This window comes from Myxine glutinosa, chromosome 6, assembly GCF_964187855.1.
Source record: "Myxine glutinosa chromosome 6, kmMyxGlut1.1, whole genome shotgun sequence".
NCBI lineage: Eukaryota > Metazoa > Chordata > Myxini > Myxiniformes > Myxinidae > Myxine > Myxine glutinosa.
In genome coordinates this window covers 43,504,385-43,526,468 of record NC_136266.1, presented here as the reverse complement: position 1 = coordinate 43,526,468, position 22,084 = coordinate 43,504,385, and the positions used below count along the sequence as shown (strand labels likewise).

General features: G+C 40.9%; 1 protein-coding gene across 1 annotated transcript in view; it reads left to right on the top strand.

The window, feature by feature from the left end:
* Nucleotides 1-1,691: 1,691 nt before the first annotated feature.
* LOC137416518 (ephrin-A2) overlaps nucleotides 1,692-22,084 on the top strand; it is a 339,219-nt gene continuing 318,826 nt past the window's right edge. The window contains exon 1 of the mRNA XM_068102132.2: nucleotides 1,692-2,007. Coding sequence (XP_067958233.1) covers nucleotides 1,889-2,007 — 119 coding nt within the window. The 5' untranslated portion in view covers nucleotides 1,692-1,888. The remainder of the gene's footprint in view (nucleotides 2,008-22,084) is intronic.

The following is a 22,084-nucleotide window of genomic DNA, read 5'->3' as shown; positions in this document are numbered from 1 at the left end:
CTTCTGCCTCGGCTCTCCTACATCCCTGGGCTCGTGACAGAAGTCCTGAAAACAAACGCGGGAACCGAGATGTATCAGGATAATTGGCTTCGAGGTAATTGCGAACGAAATGACGTTAATACGGCACCGTGTGCATCTGCTACTGATCGGCCAGCCAATTATGATGCTGATGAACGCTCAAGCGGCTCAGGCTCACCAAGTAATGGCGTGTCGTGCCGCGTGCGCTCGGGTCTCCGTCGCGGATCCTCGGTCGTCTCGGTCTCATCCCGCGATGGATGCCACCGAGCATCACGATTAGCTCGAACAAAACTGAGCCACCGTCGCTGACTTGTCAGCCTCTGCGAGTCCAAATTCACGTGTATTTAAAATCCGGCGACACGGTGCTCCAAACGACCTGCCTATTATTTAGTTACAAGACCAGGGATGTCCCCCTGATGACGTCAGACGTGGGCAGCTTCGCGCGCAATGGCGGAATACCTAACCTTGGAGTTGTACGTCTGAATGGTAATGGCGCAGCACTTTGCATCTAGGGTGTGAATCAAAGCAAGCGTGTGCGTGTTGGCGCCTTTTGTCTCTCTCTTGAATGAATGAGCGACATTGTGTCAATTCGAGACTGTTTGAAAAAACACAATAATTGCATGACGTCATGGAGGCAAATCCACGCCACAATGAAACAATAATTACCACGTGACTCATTAAAGTTGGGGTGTAAATGCTCCTTCCACAATTGAATTATCGTTGTTGTTGTTGTTTTTCTTGAAGATAGGCCTAAACTACTTTTTGGCGATTATCCCATCACATGTCTGTTGAAGTTTTATTTATTTATTATTGATTAATTGATACCACCTTTTCCGTAGATTCATATAAATATTCACTCTACAGGAGAGACACCAGTATTCAGTAAGCGAAAAAATTTCTCAATATATACATTTTAAAAACTTTTATCCACTGGAGCTGCAATTCAAAAATCATTCCTTTTAGTTTTATTCACAAACAAACAAGCAAAATCAGGAACCAACTTCCAAAAAACTTGTATATTTGTTAACCTGTTAACGACTGAAATCACACCCTTTGACGACAGTTAGGGGAGGTTTTCTGCGCATATTCATGGCGACATGACGTCATAATCATTAAAAAGGCATCTTCGCGATTGATGAATGAATCCGATTTTCCTCGATTTCAAAAGGTCCAGAGAGGGATAGAGAGTTCGGGTCGACGTATATAGTCAGTGAGAGAAGATCTTTGGAGCTCTTCCTCCTCCTCGAGTCGAATTAGCCAAAGCGGCGAATTAAAAGCTACAACACCCACATATAAAAAAAACAACACCAAACGGGCCCCATCGGAACCAGCTCTCCATAAGCTCAACGCGATAAAATATGTTTATTCAATTACAGCGGTAGCGGCTGCCTCGTTTCAGCCACTTAGCGCCTCCTCCCCCGCTTGTCTCCTCCACCTCCCCCCGGCTCTCACAACCCCATCTTACGTCTCCCGCTAGCTACATCTGCCCTCTTTCCCTCCCGCTGCGCCTCGTCTCAGCAACCCCGGACCAGCCTGACTCCTCCCATTTAGTGCTCCCGTGGGCGGTGCCTCACCTCGGCCCTCCCACTAGGTGGGAGGCGGGCCCTCTCGGGGACCAATGGGATCACGGAGCGGCATTGGAGCCCCACCCCCAATCGCTCCCGTGGCCCGACTGCGTGCTTCTTGCACTCTCACTTGCCGCTGTTTGTCTATCGCGCTTTCTCTCTCTCGTTCTCGCTCGTGATTTGTGTCCGGCTCCCGCTAAAGTCGGATATTTCTCGCCAGACACCGTACGCTCCCCCACCCCCTCCCCCTCCCCCTGCCTGGCCCTCCTCGGGCATCGAGAGCCCGCGGTGCGCTGCGGCTGAGGATGGCTCAGAGTCGCGAGGTTCCGATGCTCGCTCTTCTCGGGATGTGCTTTCTTTTCCGCGGAGATGCCAAAGCAGTGGGACAGCGACACGTGGTCTACTGGAACAGCAGCAACCCCAGGTAAAGATGCCCGTGTGTTCTCGGAATCACGTGTTCAAAATGAGTTCCTACCCGCAGCCGATGTAGCAGCCCAGGGTCTTCAACTCGGTATCCACCGACCCCAATAATAACACACCGTGTGCTCCAAGCTTTGAAGCCGAGTTAAATGACAACTCTTTTCCGAACGGATATTGTAGAATCATGTATAAATCATTTATGAATCATGTATGCTTGTTATGAAAACGTTGGGAATGATACATTATGCCACGTGATCACCCACGTGCCGCCCAGTATTCCATCCTCGCCGAGAGTCTCACCTCCTGAAGACCCAAGTTATGATCGAATTGTCTGACTTTTGGGGGGTCGCCTCCTCGTCCTACAAGCCACGTCCGTTTTGTAAACACCGCGAGACATCATTCCACGCTTTGTACGTTCGCGCCAAACTTTTCCCTCCAGGACGAATATTCGGACACATCGCAGCGCTCCGCGAGGCATCATTCCCGGCAGGTGTTTTCATTGGAATAGCGAGCATCTTCTGCTTCAAGCTTCGTGTTGTATCAAAGAAGCGAATCGACTTCATTGAAACTTCCACTTATAAACCAATAATTCGTCATCTTGTTTTTATTTATTTATTTATTTATTTAATTTCTCTCCTCCTCCCTCCCCTCTCCCCCACAAACCCACTGCCCCTTCTCTTGGAGTCCCATAACTCTTCGGGTTAATTTTACGCGCGGACTGTGTAATTGTCTTATTTCCAACATTACTCCCTGCACTTCGAATCGTATGCAATTGAACCCAGGCTAATGGACGCAATGAAAGCGCAGGGAATGGGTACGGTGCTGGAGCTGAATCGTGTGCCGGTCAATGGAGGCGCGAAGCCTAAGGTCTTAACACTGGGGGCGAAGGAATCGAGCGGCTGTCATTCACGGTTGCTCATGGGAGAGAAGAGTCCTCGACATGGCCCCCTCCATCCCGCCGTCCTGCGGGACAGCTCGGAGGGGAAAAGGGTGGGAGTGCAGCTCTACTTTGTTGTTGCTTCCCCTTTTCTTTATCCTGCTTCAAAATCCGCTTGCTATTGCATTAAATATTGACGCCGTAACATAAAGGGCGCGAATTCACTCGCATTCGAGGTCTTTGTTAAGGGTCACGGAACAGGGTGCATTTCTTGGGCGGATTAAATGCGGGGACTTTTAGCTCGTTGCTAATGAGCTATGCCTGACATGATGGTGGTTGTGGGTGGGAGTGGTAGAGGGTGGGGTTTTGGGTGAGATGGGAGACGGGTGTTCAGCCAAGGTCGAGACTGCGGCAGCACCGGGTCAAGTCCGACTGCTGGGTTCGGGTCACTTTGAGTTTGAGTGAAGGTGCGCGTGAGGTCACACGGCGAAATAGCACCTGAACACCATTTCAAAACAGGGCGGTGTGACCTGATCATGTGTAGTCAGCATAGGTCTTCGGCTCAGAAAAACAGAACTACAGCGCTATATAGTGGGATCATTCGGTGCAGCGTTCTTTTCAACAAGTGCTATCTGGGTGCACCGTCCATAGGCGGCGCTGTGCGTCCCAAGGTGCGGCGACGACACCAAAAGCTTCTCGCAATTTAACTCTGGATCACTATTTGTAATTGTACCAACAATATTCACCACCGTGTGTGTGTGTGTGTGTGTGTGTGTGTGTGTGTGTGTGTGTGTGTGTGTGTGTGTGTGTGTGTGTGTGTGTGTGTGTGTCGTTGGTTGCTATCTTCATAATTTGGGGTTCAGAAGGTGGAACGGAGTCCGCGGTGAAGGATCGTGATTCATGGGCGAAGTTGGGAAGTTGTGTTCTCAGAGTTTTGTTCCAGGGGCTCTTTTCAGGAACCTGCATCAAGTTGGCCCTTCGATCACAGACACTTTTGTTCAATCTCCTGGTAACAATATTTTCAGAAATTATTCTCCATGTTGCACCAATAAACACCGTTTTGCTCCCGATACAAGATATAATTTAAAGGCTCTACAAATGCTGTGCGAGTGTCAAAGTGCCCTCGGATTGGGGTTAATGCCATATTGATAGTTTGGATATTTGAGGTTTATAGACCTCATTCAAACTCTGATGACAAAAATATTGCTCTCATAAATTATATACAAGATCATTATTCCGAGTGAGAGGTGGTGGTGTTCGGCGATTTTAATTTGCGGAGCATAAATGAATTTTGAAATAAATCATCAAGCGAGCATTGCGTCAAATGACCAGCTCTTTTTCTACTTATTTACTCCCCTTGACTTGATTCGCTGGATATTGGAACCGACCTATCTTTAAGATTATATTCGATTTGGCATTGACAACTGAAGTGATAGAATATCCTGTGTTGGCTCGTGTTTCCCATTTCATCCTTGTATTTACACACACATGTACGCAGACAAAGACACGAAGGTGGATACATAGAGACCTGGGAGGGCTCCACTCCACCTTCTGAGACCCGCATTTGGAGAAAACGACACACACACGACGCTAGATACTTAAAAACGATACCTCGCACTGTCTGAGAAACACCAAGATGACAGTTTACAGCTGGGTAAAGATTCCAACCCAGGCTAGACAGCTCAAAGGGGAGTATGCATACTTGTAGACTATCCTGTCAGCTCCGAAGGTTTGATCTAACTATACGGAAATTGGAATTAACTTGGAAACCCTTGGAAATATGAACTTTCATGTTCAAAATTATACAAAGAAGTCGAGGTTACAAAGATATACCATATCATTTACACAAAGGCGAGTGCTAAAGAGATTGATTTCCTTTTATCTACATAAATAATGTGACGGTGTATTTCCCGATGTCTGTCACAATTGCTGTCTCCTCTCTCACCGCTTCGTGCATTGTCATCAAACTTATTAGGCATAATTAACAATGTCTTAAACTATTTCTTATGGAATCCAGATGTAGTTCCATCTTTATTCTGTTCAGCTACGTCTGAAGTAGACTTTTGTCGAGCGTTCGCCATGCTGGATGAAGTCACGGCATCCAGTAGGCAATGGTTCAAGGCCAATTACTAAGAAAGTGTTGTTGTTATTCTTGTCTCCATTTACTAAACCATCGCAGGATTGTTGTTGCTGCTCTATTGCCCTACCATCCTATAAAATGCCTTAATATCCAATCGTCTGTCTTTGGCGGGTATACTCGCTACTGTTATTATATTTGAAGGCCTACTTTACGATGGAATTCCTCATTTTTGAAAACCTCTCATATATATGTATGTGTGTATATATATATATATATATATATATATATATATATATATATATATATATATATATATATATATATATATATACTGTATATACTGTATATATCTTTAAAAAAATACATATATATATATATATATATATATATATATTATATATATATATATATATATATATATAATCATTAGATTAAATAAGACGCGGACGTAGCTTCAGGACGTCGATCTTTAATTGTCGACAAGCTTTCGACCAACAAAGGTCTTCTTCTGAGTCTACAAAAACAGTAGGCATGTATATCAGTCAAGTATGTATGGTGATATGTGTGTGAGATGTGTGATGTGTGTAGAAAATGCATACAGAAGGAAGAGCCTAAATTTTGATGGAATAAATTTTGATGACTAAAGCATGTTCCCCACATCAACCCAATCAAATTGTTAACCGTAACCCATTCATTCATTCATTCATTCATCATTCATTCATTCATTCATTCTACCATTATATGTCATTTATATAAATATATAAATATATTATATGAATATAAATGGGATATGAATATATGCTTGTGTGTTTATGTATGTATATCTCTATATTTGTATATGCACGTGCACCCTAACTGTAACGCAAACGGTCACTTCCGTTGAACTTGGGGCTGGTGAGTGAACTTTGGCGTGGCTCTTCCTTCTGTATGCATTTTCTACACACATCACACATCTCACACACATATCACCATACATACTTGACTGATATACATGCCTGATGTTTTTGTAGACTTAGCAGTAGACCTTTGTTGGTCGAAAGCTTGTCGACAATTAAAGATCGACGTCCTGAAGCTACGTCCGCGTCTTATTTAATCTAACGATTATTTATTCAATACAAATGAGATGCCCTGCTCGTACTTTGGAGTTTCTACTATTTCTTACAGTTATATATATATATATATATATATATATATATATATATATATATATATATATATATATATATATATATATATATATATATAATAGTCATGTGATTTCATACCATCAGTGGTGAACCGCCATTAAGGTATCCCATCCAGCTCAGCTTTCGCTGTGCATTAATGGGAGGAGGCAAAACAGGCAAAGCGCACGTATGTGAGGGTGACGTCACAGCTTGCCGCTCATTAGGCTGGAGAACTGAAGTTATATATATATTTATATATATATATATATATATATATATATATATATATATATATATATATATATATATATATATATATATATATATATATATATATATACATACTAGCCGAATGCACCCGGCATTGCCCAGGTTCTTTTTGAATGAATTTACTACTATAATTCAGCTTTTACCCCGCAGCCAGAGAAGATTGACTACTATAATTCAGCTCAGCTTTTAATTGTGAAATGGGCCCAGCACGGTCGAGGTGGCCTCGACCGGCCTCGCCACCTAGCCTATAATCTTCCTGGGCCTGTCCCGACATTTTTTGTTTCAGAGGTTTCCTCTATCTTTCACCTTTCAGGAGATTAGCACGTGCAAACAAACAAACAAAAACGTTCTTTTTTATATGTATATATATAGAAGAAGATATATATATATATATATATATATATATATATATATATATATATATATATATATATATATATATATATATATATATATATAGATAGATAGATAGATAGATATATATATATATATATATATATATATATATATATATATATATATATATATATATATATATATATATATAGATATATAGATATATATATATATATATATATATATATATATATATATATATATATATATATATATATATATATATATATATATATATATATATATATATATATATATATATATATATATATATATATATACATACATAGTTACGGATGAGATCTAAATTATAGAACCATTCATTCAAGTTCACCATTGGAGGATGCTTACTTGACTTTCTTCATTTTTGACAAATCGTTGTATAAGGATTGCAATTCAGGGTTCACTTAGCTGCATCAATGAGGTTAATAGTGGGGTTTCTTTGGGCATCCTCATAGCACAATTAATCAATTTTTGTATTTTAATCAACCACATACATTTTTCATATTCTCGATACATGAGGTGTTTACAAAGTTGGACAAACGTTATGCAGGAACGCCTTTCCATTCATGGGTTTCCCCTTTGTGGATTGGATATATCGTGATGAATTTATTGAGGCAAGATTTGCGGAATGCGGTCAATCTGCTCAAATAATCGAGGGTTAGCCAAATAATTTCCACATTTATTCAACTAATTAACATGGGCCACCAACGCAATAAATCGTAATCAGCATCATCGCGATCATCAACATCACCATCGCATTATTGTCTCAAGTTTATCATCATTATTGTTGAAGGTAAGTTTCATGATCTTAATAGCTCAAGAAAATAATCTTTATTTGATGTTCTTGATAACACTTTTAGTTGTGAAAATAAATTGCACAAAAATGCACAAACTTACACAGTTTGGAAAAAGGGGTGACAAATTTTCAAGTTGAAGTCCCTAACCCTATTTCCACCCATTACCCCTTACGTTTGTGCATCGGGGATTTGCGGTTCACAGGGATTTTCAAGAACGTAACCCCTGTGAACGGCAAGGCCATACTTTACTCGCAATAATAGGAAACACATCAATAAAGTTTAGAGGTCTAAATATAATTAAATGTGTAATAGGTGTACACAACCATCCTTGACCAATGACCATGCCATGGAACGTCAGCCAAGGCCCTCACTTTCTTCTCTTTTTTTTTGTCTTTTTTTTTTCTCTCTTCCAACCCCCAATTTTCACCTTTATTCACTTTTAAATTCATTTTCTCCTCAACTGCTTGAGCGTTTGACACGATCATTTCAACATAGGAGCGCCTATCCAAGAATATATATTTTTTACTGGTTGCATGATTACATTGGATGCAAAATCCGGCCAGCATTCCAAAAAGTCTTTTTTCTATAGGCATGTGTTGCAGGGTGTTTCACGTATAAGGAATAAACGGACTCGACTTCACTTCGCTCGACCTCAGCCGAAAAATACATTTAAGTATTTTCTTACGAATTAACAATTACTTAAATAACCCCACCACCCCAATTATTCCCACCTTCTTGTGGGGCCAGCTGGGGAACATTTATCACCACGTCTTTCATAAATCAGCCAGCTCTGATGGATGACAATCTGATTTAGGTAGGATTTGGTCACGTGTAATTTGTTCAGGGTGTCGGCAATAACTCGTCTACTCTTCCCAAAATTTTCCGTGAGCTATTTTCCGTAAACTGTCGTTTGTGGATGGGACCACAAGCTTAATGTCTATCCGAGGGAGGGCACACTTTATGTTGCAACACCCTTCATGTGAAGCACCAATCCAACAGTTTATATCTGGGGTGGGAACTGAACCCGGGTTAGACAGCTCAAAGGCAAGGCCGTTACTCTGCACCATCCTATATTACTAATCATGTATGTTCCTGTATATTGAAAACTTAAAAGGTTGATTGTCTTGGACGATCATGAGTATCTCGTACATATAACGTTTTGAACACCCTTCACATCGACGACATTGCTTCCAAACCTCTCTTTAGTGACAATATATTAGTTGACCTCCGACCTGATGGAAATTGACATAAACTCTTCCACAACCGGCTCAAACTAAACTTGCACATATGGTTTTGTAAGATTTAAATGGAGATTCCCTTTTCCTATTTATTCCTATCAATCAATAAACCTATCATTTTCTCAACAAGCTGCTTAAGACTTTTGATGAGAACATGGATCTTAGCATGATACATCACTGGAGTTTTACCAACGTTTTCATGGAAATTATACAGTCGCATGAGAGGGGGTTTGTTGTTCAATTTTCAAAAAGCATGCAAAGACTTTTATGTCATTCCTGTACATTTATCATATGCGATCTATCATGGAATATGCTTCAAGACCTTGGTAAGTAAGTAAGGTGTGACAGCGATGTGGCTCTTTCAAAACTGCAAAGGTGCTGGATTAAATGTACAATTAATTGATGGTCTACACCAGTGGTTCTTAACCTTTTTTCTCACCACGGACCAGCAAAGGTCACAATAAATGACTGCAGACAGCCAATTGGGAACCACGTAATTAATGACCTTTACTGTCTGTACTTCAGCCACCATACATCTCTATTAACTTTTTGCAGTATAATTTGGGTTCTTTATAAGTATTGAATGTACCATGAGCAACAGTCATATATATATGAATAATATATTCCCCCCACCGTCCTTCAAAAAAATACTGGATCCATCCCTGTAGTACGTGATACACATATACACTTGCTCCATTATGTATAGATTTGTCGGGCAGGTGAGTGGCAGTAAAAAAAAAATCCTGCCATTACTCCACGGACTGGAAGTCCTCCTTCCGCAGACCGGCGGTTAAGAATCTCTAGTCTACACAACGTTTACATCTGAAGAACATCTTCAATATTTGAATTTATATTCATTGTATGGAAGGTGTTCAGGTTCTGCCTCATGATTTTACTGGAAAAATTGACAGGTTAAACCAGGTTAAGACATAATCAGTTATTACCTCCACCAACAAAGGTGGATGGAGGTTATGTTTTCACCCCTGTTACTTGGGAAAAAAAATTTTTTTGACAAGTATGTTGATCACTCCGGTTTGTTTATGGGTTTGTTTGTTTGGGCACAATTTTAAAACGATATTCATGAAACTTCACCAAATGGTAGAGTTGGTAGTCTGACAGAATCCTATTTATTTTTGAGGTCAAAAAGTCAACATAGGCCAAAGGTCAACCACTTTTGTCAAATTTCTAAAATCCTCAATTTTCATTCAATTGACTTGAAATTTGAATAGGATATGCATATCAGCTAAATTAATTCAGCCACCAACTACAGACTTGGCATTTAATATGGAATATTTTTTTTGTGGGGGTGAACTTACTTTTCAAGATGTCTTAGAACCAAAAGTTCATTGGAATTATGTTGAAATTATTCTAGATTTTGTTAATGTGACCTATAAAAGCAACAAAAACCACATTTGACATTTCGAAACAAATAAATTGATCCTTGAAAGTGATGTAAACTGATATCGAACTCAATTCATGGACAGTACTGTGTTAAACTTCTGTACGTTTTCCAGCAGTATCTCTATATTTTGCACATTAGCCAATTTTTTTTAAACAAAAACAAAAGTTAAATTACGACTGGGATTACGGACAGTAAAATTACAGTTCAGTACTTCGTGTAACCCCCACGAGCATTCACGAGATCACGTACACGTTGAGGCATGCTGTTCACGAGATTTGCCAAGGTTTGGACAGGAATCGCTTGCCATGCAGTTACAATAGCCTGCTGCAATTCACGCACAGAGGTCGGCTGCTGGTCCAAGTGGTCGATTTGACGCGTTAATTCTGCCCACAAGTTCTCTATCGGATTCATATCCGGGGACATGGCAGGCCACTCCATATGCTCTACACCACGGTCAGCAAGAAAGTGTTGGATCATGCAAGCACGATGAGGCCGTGCATTGTCATCTTGGAAGACAAAGTTTCCTCGAAAGGCTGCACAAGCAAATGGAAGCAATGTTTCTTCCAGAATGGCCCTGTACTTGAACTGGTTTCAGGTTTCCATTCAGAACAACCAGGTCAGTTTTACCCCCTGCATGAAAAGCAGCCCAATCGGTCACCCCACCACCTCCAGCTTGGACTCTTGGCACTATACAATCTTTGTTGTAGGCTTCATGCACTTGTCTGCGCACTCGGATGCGGCCATCTTGACAATAGACCAGAAATCTAGACTTGTCACTGAGGATCACGTTATTCCAGTGTCCTGGCTGCCATTGACGGTGCTCTCTGGCACACTGCAATCGGCACTGGCGGTGTTGTCTGGTCAGGCGTGGCTTTCTCAGGGGATGCCTGGCACGATAACCTGCTTGAACCATGCCAGTCGTTGGTTGACTAGCCTTCTGGATAGAGGCACATTTGTCATTTGCTGCCACTCAGCCCTAAACCGATTAGCTGACTTGGTACGGCCATTGCGGACTAACCGGTGCAGCTGGCGATCATCCCTCCTTGTGGTTCTGCGGGGACGTCCTGGCCTCGGTATTGGAGTAGGGACACCCCTCTGAGCATTTCGTTTCAGGATCTTTGACACCTGACCTTGAGTGATGCCATACTGCCGAGCAATAGCACGCTGTTTCATGCTGTAATTTCGTAAAGCCACCACTCCATGACAAACAGCATTGTCGAGTTGACGGACCATCTCCAGAGGAAGCGGCAATAACTTTTGGAGACGTGCAGCAGTTGTTTTCCACTAATACAGGACGCAACAACCCTTATATACCCGACTATGAAGCCAATCATCAAATGCACCTGTCCGTACATTTTGCCACACCACCTGTGATATAATCCTGTTGCTGACTTCTTGCTGCGACAGACAATCAGTGATATGGTTCTTTTAACAAATAAATCACAAAAGTGTAAAAGAAACTCACCAGATTGATATACTGAGTTAAGAAAGTAAACCCAAGTCAAGGAAAAAAAAATATTCCATGTGAAATGCCAAGTCTGTATTTTGGACATCAACACAGGCAAAAAGATCAACATGGTCAAAGGTCAACAACCTTTTCAAATTTCTAAAATCCTCAATTCTCATCCGATTGACTTGAAATTTCAATAGTATTTTCATATCGGCATACTGAATTCAACCAACAATTATTTTCCAGGTCAATTTAAAGGATGCTCTGCTCAGTGCCATTCTACTTTCTTCTGTTTTGCCAGGTGTCGCTCTATGAGTGATTTTTAGCTCACCTGGAACAAAGTTCAGGGAAGCATATGCGATGGTGCATTGTCCGTCCGTCAGTCCGTCAGTCCGTAAACACTTGAAACTTCTTCTCCGAAACCGCTGAGGGGATTGCAACCACAGTGGGCACAAATTATATTTGTTGTGTTGTGACTAAAGTTTGTTCACGGCATTAAAATAAATCGGAGTCTAAGGGGGTTTACCAGGGTCAAAGTGGATCCAGGTTTGATCCTCCAAAATAGGAATTTGCTTTTTCCTCTGAAACTACACACACTATTTTGATGAACCTTGACTACCACCTTCATCACCAGTGATGTACCGAAGTTTGCTCATGGCACTAAGAAAATCAAAGTCTAAGGTGGTCTACGGAGGGGGGGGGGGGGTCAAAGTGGGTCCAGGTTTGACCCCCCAAAATAGGTATTTGCTTTCTTCTCTGAAGCTACACACACAATTTTGATGAAACCTGACCACAACCTTCACCACCCATGCTGTACTAAGGTTTGTTCACGGCATTAAAAAATCTGCCCCTTTGGGGGTAAACGGGGGGGGGGGGTTGCACCCCAAAATAGGTATTTGCTTTCTTCTGAGAAACTACACACGCAATTTCGATGAAACTTTACCACAACCTTAATCGCCCATGATGTAACAATGTTTGTTCAAGGCATTAGAAAAATTGGAGTGTTAGGAGATATATGGGTTTGGAGGAGGGGGTGGTTTGCCCCCCAAAATCTGTATTTTTTTCTTTAAACAAACAAAGTCTTATGATAATGTTGGTATGATTCTACATGCTGCCCTGTCTTCTCGCAACCATTGAAATTGGTTTAAAATACCTTTAGTTGGTGCAGTATACTGTTTATTCTACCAGGTGAGCGCCAGGGGTCTTGCCCCTATGTTTTTCATTTGTTTGTCTGTCTTTGAGTGGGTTATCTCAATCAGTTATGGAGGGATTCAGACGAAATGTGGTAGACATGTTTAGGGTACAACGAGGATGAATTAGTTCGATTTTGGTGAAGATCCGGATCTGGATCATTGAGAGATAGCGAGAAAAACGACATCTCAAAAAGTTATGGATAGATTTGGGTGAAACTTGGTGGGAATGTTGGGTGTGTGACAAGGAAGAAGTCGTACCGTTTTGGTGAAGATCTGGATCTGGATACAAGAATCCGGAACTGGATCCAAAGGATCCGCATCAGAGCCTAGCAGAAGTATGCACTCTATCAAGTGTTGTTGTGGTTTGTTGTGTGTTTTTGTTCATTCACCCTGCAGTCACAGGTTTAGGAACGTCATCTTTAGACGTATTGAGGCTTGTCAAAGGTTTTTCTCTGTGGATCTCTATCATGATTCAATTCAATTCATTCATTTGATTGAGTTGGTTGATATCACCTCTCTTCCTCATTTTTGGGTTTGGTTGGCACCTGAATTAGGTGGTGGACTTTTCAAATTTTAAATGGCCCTTTGTCTGGTAATTCTAAATAATTTTAGTACTTTTGCAAAGAAAAAAACCAATTACCTACGCAGGCGTACATTTCCATCTAAACATGTGCAACATTTCTTAAAATGTTTTATTTATAACTTTCAAACTTTGTTGGCTGGCATACCTTTTATTATCCCCCATGATGATGGTTTGCTCATAAGAATGTTGGAGCAAAGATTAGATGTGACTGATATGAGGATTCTAAGATGGTTGTGTGGTGTAATGTGAGAAGTCCATGTGAGGAACGAATACATCAGAGGAACTATTAACACTAGAACCCCCGGCACAGTCAATTTGACCGCAAGCACATGTTTGGTAGCTGACTATGAGTGTAATTTTTTTGTTCACAGTTTTGATTTTCCTTGACTTTTCTTGATTCTGGGTGTTGAATATTCATACAAAATATTGACCTCCTGACCTCAACCACATTTGAGTTACAGGCTATTATACCTAAAACTGCCACTGCGGTCAATTTGACCGCTAAGGAAATGTATTGCATAAAACACATGGGTTCAGCATTGATGAATTGTAATTTGCGATAAGTTATTATCAATACATGTTTCGATGAGATTTCATCTCTGTGTGCCGAATCCGCTACGCAGGAAGTGCATGGAAAATTTCCAAAATTTTCATTCATTCGATTTCAGACAGTGTACTGTATTCACGCAATACAGTAAACATGTCACGGCGGCCAGGGCTCACGGACAAAGAGATTTTTGAGCTATTTGGTAGGTGGGTGAGGCTGGTAGTTCTAGTGTTAAAGTAGTTGAAGCATCTTCGAAGGTACAGAGAAGTAGATTGAGATGGTATGGGCATGTGATGCAAAGAGAGGAGGAGTATGTGCGTCAAAGCATGAAGAGAATGATACCACTTGGAAAGAGATGGCGATGCAGACTGAAGAGGAGATGGAGTGATTGTGTGGAAGCGGACATGAAGGAGAAAGGTTTGGATGAAGAATGGGTATACGATTGACCCAAATGGTGGAGCAAGATCCATGGTAGCGACCCCACTTGAAGTGGGATAATAATGATGCAGAAGAAGAAGAAGAGTTTATTTAAAAAATAGATTGTTTATAAAATATTTTGCTTCCATATTTGTGCTTCTCAAGCCTGGTGTTGGCTTAGCGGTTAGGGTGCCGGCTTGGGATCCTAGGATCCTGGGTTCGAATCCCGGTCGATCGCTGAATTAACGCAAGGGGGGTTGACTCAGCCTGTCATGGTCGATCGCTGAATTAACGCAAGGGGGGTTGACTCAGCCTGTCATCCTTCTGAGGTCGGCAAATTGAGTACCAGTTCACTGGTAATTCCCTGTGTGTCACAAGAGGTGACTTACAGGGTTGGTGGCAGGAAGGGCATCCGGCCATAAAACATTGCTTCAAAAAGGGGACCATGGTGCCTGAAAAGGGCCAACCCCTGTTCTGGGGGGAAAAAGGGCCTCTAAAGATGGTTCATTTCATGGTTTGCTCATTGTACTTATGGTATCTTGTAGTTTATTGTTTCCTTACGTTTAGAGCTGGTGAGTCTCCCTGTTCAGGTAACTGTTTCGGTAAATTATCAGGTAACTCACTGCATTGCTTGCTATTGAACCATCGCTATAATGTGACATTATTTCTTATTTTCACTTGCAGTCTAGTATGCAACAAATACTAACTGAAAAAGGTGTATTTTATTATGTAAGAGACTTAAAGGGACTGGCTATATCGAAATACAGCATGCCCAAAGCATTGCTTTTCAGGTCAGTATGCTTCATCATTTCCCCACAGTATCACACACAGCGTTTCACATTTTACAGTAAGACAATCAATACTGATCTTTAAGAAACAACCCATTTAAAAAATGTGTGCTGTCAGTTTGTAGGGCTGATGTTCTCTTTCCTTTTTCTTGTCCGAGTTTGCAGAAGGATCCAGGATGTGAATGGGGCATTGAGGGGGGAAAGCATGTGGGGGAGGGGCCCGAGGGGGCTATTGCAAATGTGGAGAAAATCTCCACCTCTAATGACCTCCTGGAGCTCACAGTTGGGCCTCAGGTTACATGGCTGAGTCGGACCGTGTCTGGGGCTGCTTCAGGTGTTTTGCGTCCATTTTAGAAAGAACGGCTATCCGTGAAAGCAGGTGGGACCGATCATGCAGTTCAGCGTCCATTGCCCAGTCCAGCCCAAATCTTATTCAAAGCCACGATAAAGGCTCGATGACTTCTTTTTTTCTGACTAGGAGTCCTGTGAAGGCACTCCCTCCATCATGTGGTACTCATTAAGTGTGAAATCGCACTCAACACACAGGAAAGAGAGGCAATTTGCATAATTTAAAGTTTATTTTTAAACATAATTAATTCCACACATGGAAATTACAGCAGAAATATGTAAAGATTGCAGGAATAAGGAAAAGGTGAGAAGACTGTGATACAAAGAACTGAGTTGATAAGGCTTGGGTTTTAGGGAATAAGGCAGAGATCCCAAAGCACAAATCATGGAGGTTATTAAGTGAAACACCAACAGGGGCAAGAATGTACGTTTCATATATAAAAGAAAGTAGGAATGGTGCATTAAGTAGGAAGGAAATACATATGAAAGGTGCGTACAATGACAGATGTGGATAGACATACTGATGGTGAATATAAAACGTATGTGCGTGCGTGTGTGTGCATGTTGATTGGTATCTCCATATGCGTGTTTCAGAAGGTAGAATGGAGTCCTCCCAGGTCTCAAAGTATCCACCTTTGTGTATGTGTGTGTGTGTGTGTGTGTGTGCATGTGCGTGTGCATGCATGTTGATTGGTATCTCCATATGCGTGTTTCAGAAGGTAGAATGGAGTCCTCCCAGGTCTCAAAGTATCCAACTTTGTGTGTGTGTGTGTGTGTGTGTGTGTGTGTGTGTGTGTGTGTGTGTGTGTGTGTGTGTGTGTGTGTGCGCATGTTGATTGGTATCTCCATATGCGTGTTTCAGAAGGTAGAATGGAGTCCTCCCAGGTCTCAAAGTATCCACCTTTGTGTGTGTGTGTGTGTGTGTGTGTGTGTGTGTGTGTGTGTGCGTGCGTGTGCATGCAAGGTGCAGTTTTTGACTGCTACAGTCACATGAAAAAGTAAGTACACCCAATGTAAAGTTTTGACTTTTTCAACATATTTCAACATACAGCTATTTGATCTTCATTTCAACAGTATTGATAGATAAAGGTGATATAATATAACAAATATCCTGAAACATTTACATTTTGTAGTCCATTGTATAATTTAAATAAACATAAATACAAATTTCGCATGTGGAAAAAGTAAGTACACCCTTGGCTCTAATAGGTGGTATTGCCCCCTTTGGCAGAAACAACCTCAAGTAGGCGTTTCTTATAACTGTCTACAAGTCTCTGACATCGACTGGGAGAAATTTTTGCCCACTCACCCATGCAGAATTCTTTCAGCTGTGCGATGTTTGAGGGGTTTCTTGCATGCACAGCTCGTTTCAAATTCCCCAACAACATCTCGATGGGATTTAGATCTGGGCTTTGACTTGGCCATTCCAGAACCCTCCATTTCTTTCTCTTCAGCCATTCCTTGTTGGATTTACTGGTATGTTTAGGGTCATTGTCATGTTGCAAGATCCACCTTCGGTTGAGCTTCAACTCTCCGACAGATGGCCTCATATTATCCTCAAGCACCCTCTGGTACAATGAAGAATTCATAGTGGATTATATAATGGTGAGCTGCCCAGGCCCTGATGCAGCAAAGCTGCCCCAAACCATAATATTTCCACCACCATGCTTTACAGTTGGTATCAGGTTCTTGTGGTCAAATGCTGTCTTTGGTTTTCACCAAACATGTCTTCTGGTACTGTGGCCAAATAGCTCTACCTTTGACTCATCTGTCCAGAGCACATTGTTGCAGAAGTGCTGTACTTTGCCTAGGTGTTCATTGGCAAACTTTAGTCTTGCTCTAATGTTCTTTCTGGACAGCAAAGGTTTCCTCCTGGCACACCTCCCATGTAGATCAAATTTGTGCAGCCTCTTTGTTTTGTGCAGCAATTTGTGCAGCATTTGTGCAGTAGACTAGTGCAATTTGACATCAACAGTGGCAAGAGATACCTGTGGGTCCCGTGATGACATTCTGGGGTTCTTAGAGACTTATTTAAGCATCTTGCGGTCTGCTCTCCGGCTGAACTTGCTGGGGCGGCCTGGCCTGAACAAGTTGGCAGTTGTTCGGAATCTTCTCCACTTGTAGATGATCTTCCGGACAGTCGAATGATTGATTTCAAATTATTTCGAGATCTCTTTAAACCCTTCCCAGACTCGTAGGCATCTATAGCCTTCTTTCTGAAGGCCTCAGAGAGCTCTTTTGATCTAGGCATGGTGACGCCGCACACTTCAACAACAAAGAGCAACCCAAACGAAATGTCTGAGGTTTAAATAACACAGGTTCCTCCAAGATCCTCTCTAACGATGCTCGAATCATTTGCACCTGAGCTGGTGCACCTGATTCTAATTTTAGGTATTTGAAGTAGTGATAAATGTAGGGGTGTACTTACTTTTTCCACATGCGAAATTTGCATTTATGTTTATTTAAATTATACAATGGACTATAAAATGTAAATGTTTCATGATATTTGTTATATTATATCACCTTTATCTATCAATATTGTTGAAATGAAGATCAAATAGCTGTATGTTGAAATATGTTGAAAAAGTCAAAACTTTACATGGGGTGTACTTACTTTTTCACGTGACTGTATCTCCAAACGTGGGTGGGTTTCAAGAGATAGAACGGAGACCTACCCAATTTCAAAGTGTCCACCTCCATTTGTGCAATGTGTGTGTTTGTGTGATGACATTGCCACAAGCGGTTCACAAACCACATAATAAATAGGGATGAAAATGCCCATTGCAGGAATAACCAGTGCAGACACACATGGAAAAATAAAAAAACAGAAGCCTCGGTGGGGGCTAAGGAAGGGAAAACCTGATGTTCCAAGCCTCAGTCACATTCGTCCATTTTTTGATCTTCAAAAGCTGTTGATGAAAAATAAAACTTTTTATGAAAGCTGCCAGGGCTGCGAGGGATGCTAAAGCAGCCTCCAAATCTGCCACGGAAAATATGGAAACAGAACCACGAGACCAAGGCGATTTTTCATCTTCTGTAAACACAACTTTGAGAAACAGAAGTTCGAGCCAAAAGACACTCTGTCAGGATCTGCTCACTCCAAACTATAAATGTGCCTGAAAAGCGAATCTAAAGGACTGGATCACAGGGGCACTTTTTTTTTTTCCTCCTTTTGAGGCCGCTTTCATTGGTGTCTGTTGACATAAAGCAAATGTCTTGATAAAACCAGATGGAATGGCTCAGACAGCTCTGTGTCTGTGCCAGACGCAGACATGGAAAAGCGGTGCGGTATGGACCCTTGCCTTTTTCTTTTATGTAACACTTGTGACCCGGGTCTGAAGATATTCTGTCCTGGCATACGGACTGATTGGGGCGAGTGTATCTTGATAGTGCCCTATTGCTCTCTTGATAACTTCTGCTTCTCACTCTTATGTGTGTATAGAAGATGAAACATCCCACATTATTTAGCTTATCTAGAGGTCGCATTTAATTGCAGCAGAAATGCATTTAACAACACACACACACACACACACACACACACACACACACACACACACACACACACACACACACACACACACACACACACACACACACACACACACACACACACACACACACATCTGCACTTCACTCGGCCTTAGCACAGCGCTATTTCTCTTTGCGGGCTGTTTATTTTCTCATATTCTTTCGATTTCCCCTGTCCCCTTTACAGATCATTTTTAACTGTTGATGATGCTTACCATCTCATATTGTATTGTGTGTTAAAGTTGGACCACCTGATCAAGATTGGGTTATTTAGATTTTAGTGAAGCATCAAGAAGATTGTTGTTACCTAGTATTAAGTCATAAATGCATGATTGCAGTCGTAACCAGAACGGCACTCGGTAGAGCGCACATCTCCGCCAGGCTGAACAGTTTACATTTTGTATCCCACTGATAGGCCGGATCTGGATCCGGACCTCAGCCAAAATCAAATCGGCTTGTACTTGTCACCTAAACAACTCATCCACCTGTTTTTGTCACAACTCATCCACAACGTTTTAAAATATCATCCTACATATTGTTTATGGCCCCATCTCTCAATGGTGAAGTAAAAATGAAAAAAAAATTCGCATCCAGATTTGGATCTTCACCAAAATCTAATCATTTCGTCCTTGTCACACACCCAACCTCTCCACCAAATTTTGGCCGGCCACATCTTTTTGAGATATCCTGTTCACAAACAAACGGACAAGGTGTCAGGCAGTCGCATGACAAAATCGATGTCAATGAAAAATTATCAATGAAATCAAAAAATTATATTAATGAAAAATTATTTTATTCAAATATCAGCTTCCTATCTCAAAACGTACCTGAGATATTTCCCAGATGAGAAAGAAAATAAATAAGAAAATAAATAACAATGATTTTTTAAATTTCACTAATAGCATACCTAAACCACCACTGTTTCATCCGAATCTGTAACTTTTTGAAAATTAATCAGCGAAGTAATTAAACGAAAAATTAAACACTTAATCGATGAATTGATTTATCAATAAATCAAAAATACCCTTTATAGCCAAATCACTTGGTCAATGTTGTATCCAAATATCGGCTTCGAAGCTCAAAAAATGCCTGAGATATTGCCCAGATGATAAAGAAAATAAATAATTGATTGGTCAATTGTGTAAGTAAAATAACTAAATAACCAGTACAGATACATTCCAAGTACACCGCCCCCATGCCAAATAAATAAATAACATATCCTCCAGCACGTGGCATTGCTGGAGCACCTTAGGCACCCGGTGATACCACTGTGCAGCACATAGAGACGGTATTGGGAGGGAGAGGTGTACAATAATTGATGGATTAATTGCATAATTAAAATAATAATCGCAAAATAATTTCTTAATCAATTGGCGAATAGCATACCTCAACCACCAGTTTTTCATCCAAATCTAACTTGTTGAAAGTTAATCAAATAATTATTGATCGAAAAAATAATAAGTGAATCGATTAATTAATTAATCAATAAATAATTGATTAATCAACAAATCAAAAATACCCTTTATAGCCAAATCACCTGGTCATTGTCGTGTCCAAATATCAGCTTCTTAGCTCAAAAGGTACCCGAGATAATGCCAAGATGAAAAAGAAAATAAATAAGTGAGTAATAATGTAAATAAAGAAGTAATTATCGTAAAATAATTAATTTATTAATTGGCTAATAGCATACCAATCAGAATCTATTACTTTTTGAAAATTAATCAACTATGTAATTTATCAAATTCAATAATTAATCAATGAATTGATGAATCAAAAAACAAAAAAACACCATACCGGTTTTCCCAAGGCCTGCTATTGTGCTCAATATTGTGTCCAATTTCCAGCTTCTGAGCTCAAAGGATGGCTGAGATATCACCTGGACAAACAAACAAATAAACAAGAAAACAAACAAATGGATGAAAACTGAGTACTCCCTTTCGGCGTGTGTCATCTCCGGGCCCCCTTTGGTGCCCGGTGATGATGTCCTGCAGCGTCTGGAGATGGAATAGGAAAGAAGCGTTGTACAATAATTGTAAAATAATTAATTTCATAATCAATTGGCTAATATCATAGGTAAACCACCACTGTTTCATCCAAATCTGTAACTTTTTGAAGATCAATTAATTAATCAAATAATTATCGATTAATTGATTAATCAATAAATCCAAAACACCATTTACTCTTTACAGAACATTTACTCTTTACAGAATGTGCGCATGCACACAGTCTTCAAAATAGACCTGAGTGTGGTCCACGGATGCATTCCAGAATTGGAGAGGTAGTGGTATACGCGTGTGCGAGATGCTTAATGTCATGTAGCCTTTATCCGATTGGAAGAGCCGTTTCTGGTTTTATTATGCTCGACCACAACCCCATCACCTGGCTGGTGTGCAGCAAGGAAAAGGTAATGTGCGTGTGTGGCAGATGACTAATGTTGCTCACATTTCATGCAGCTTTAGCTGGTATTGGACACAATCTGTGCCTTGCTGCTTCACGAAGCCAGCGAGTTTCATATACAGTATGTGTCTTCTTGGTATTTCCTTTGAGAAGCTTTCTCAAGCCTTTCCTGCAGCTATTTTCAGTTGCTTTGTTTTTGGGGTTTCTAAATTTAGTCGTCTCTTCAGCAAGTGAAATGCATGTTCTATTGGATTTAAATCATGAGATTGACATGGCCAGTCTAAAACTTTCCACTTTTTCCCCCCTGATGAAGTCCTTGGTTGCGTTGGTAGTGTGTCTTGCTGCATGGTGAAGCGCCGCTCAATGAGTTTGTAGGCATTTTCTTGTACATAGGCAGACAAAATGTTTCTGTACACTTCCAAAGTCATTCTGCTGCTGCCATCATTAGTTACATCATCAATAAAGATGAGTGCAAGCCCAAGCCATGACACTACCTCCATCATGCTTCACAGTTGAGGTCGTGTGCTTCATGGATCACATGCTGTTCCTTCTTTTTCCACATTTTCACCTTTTCATCACTTTGGTAAAGGTTTATCTTGGT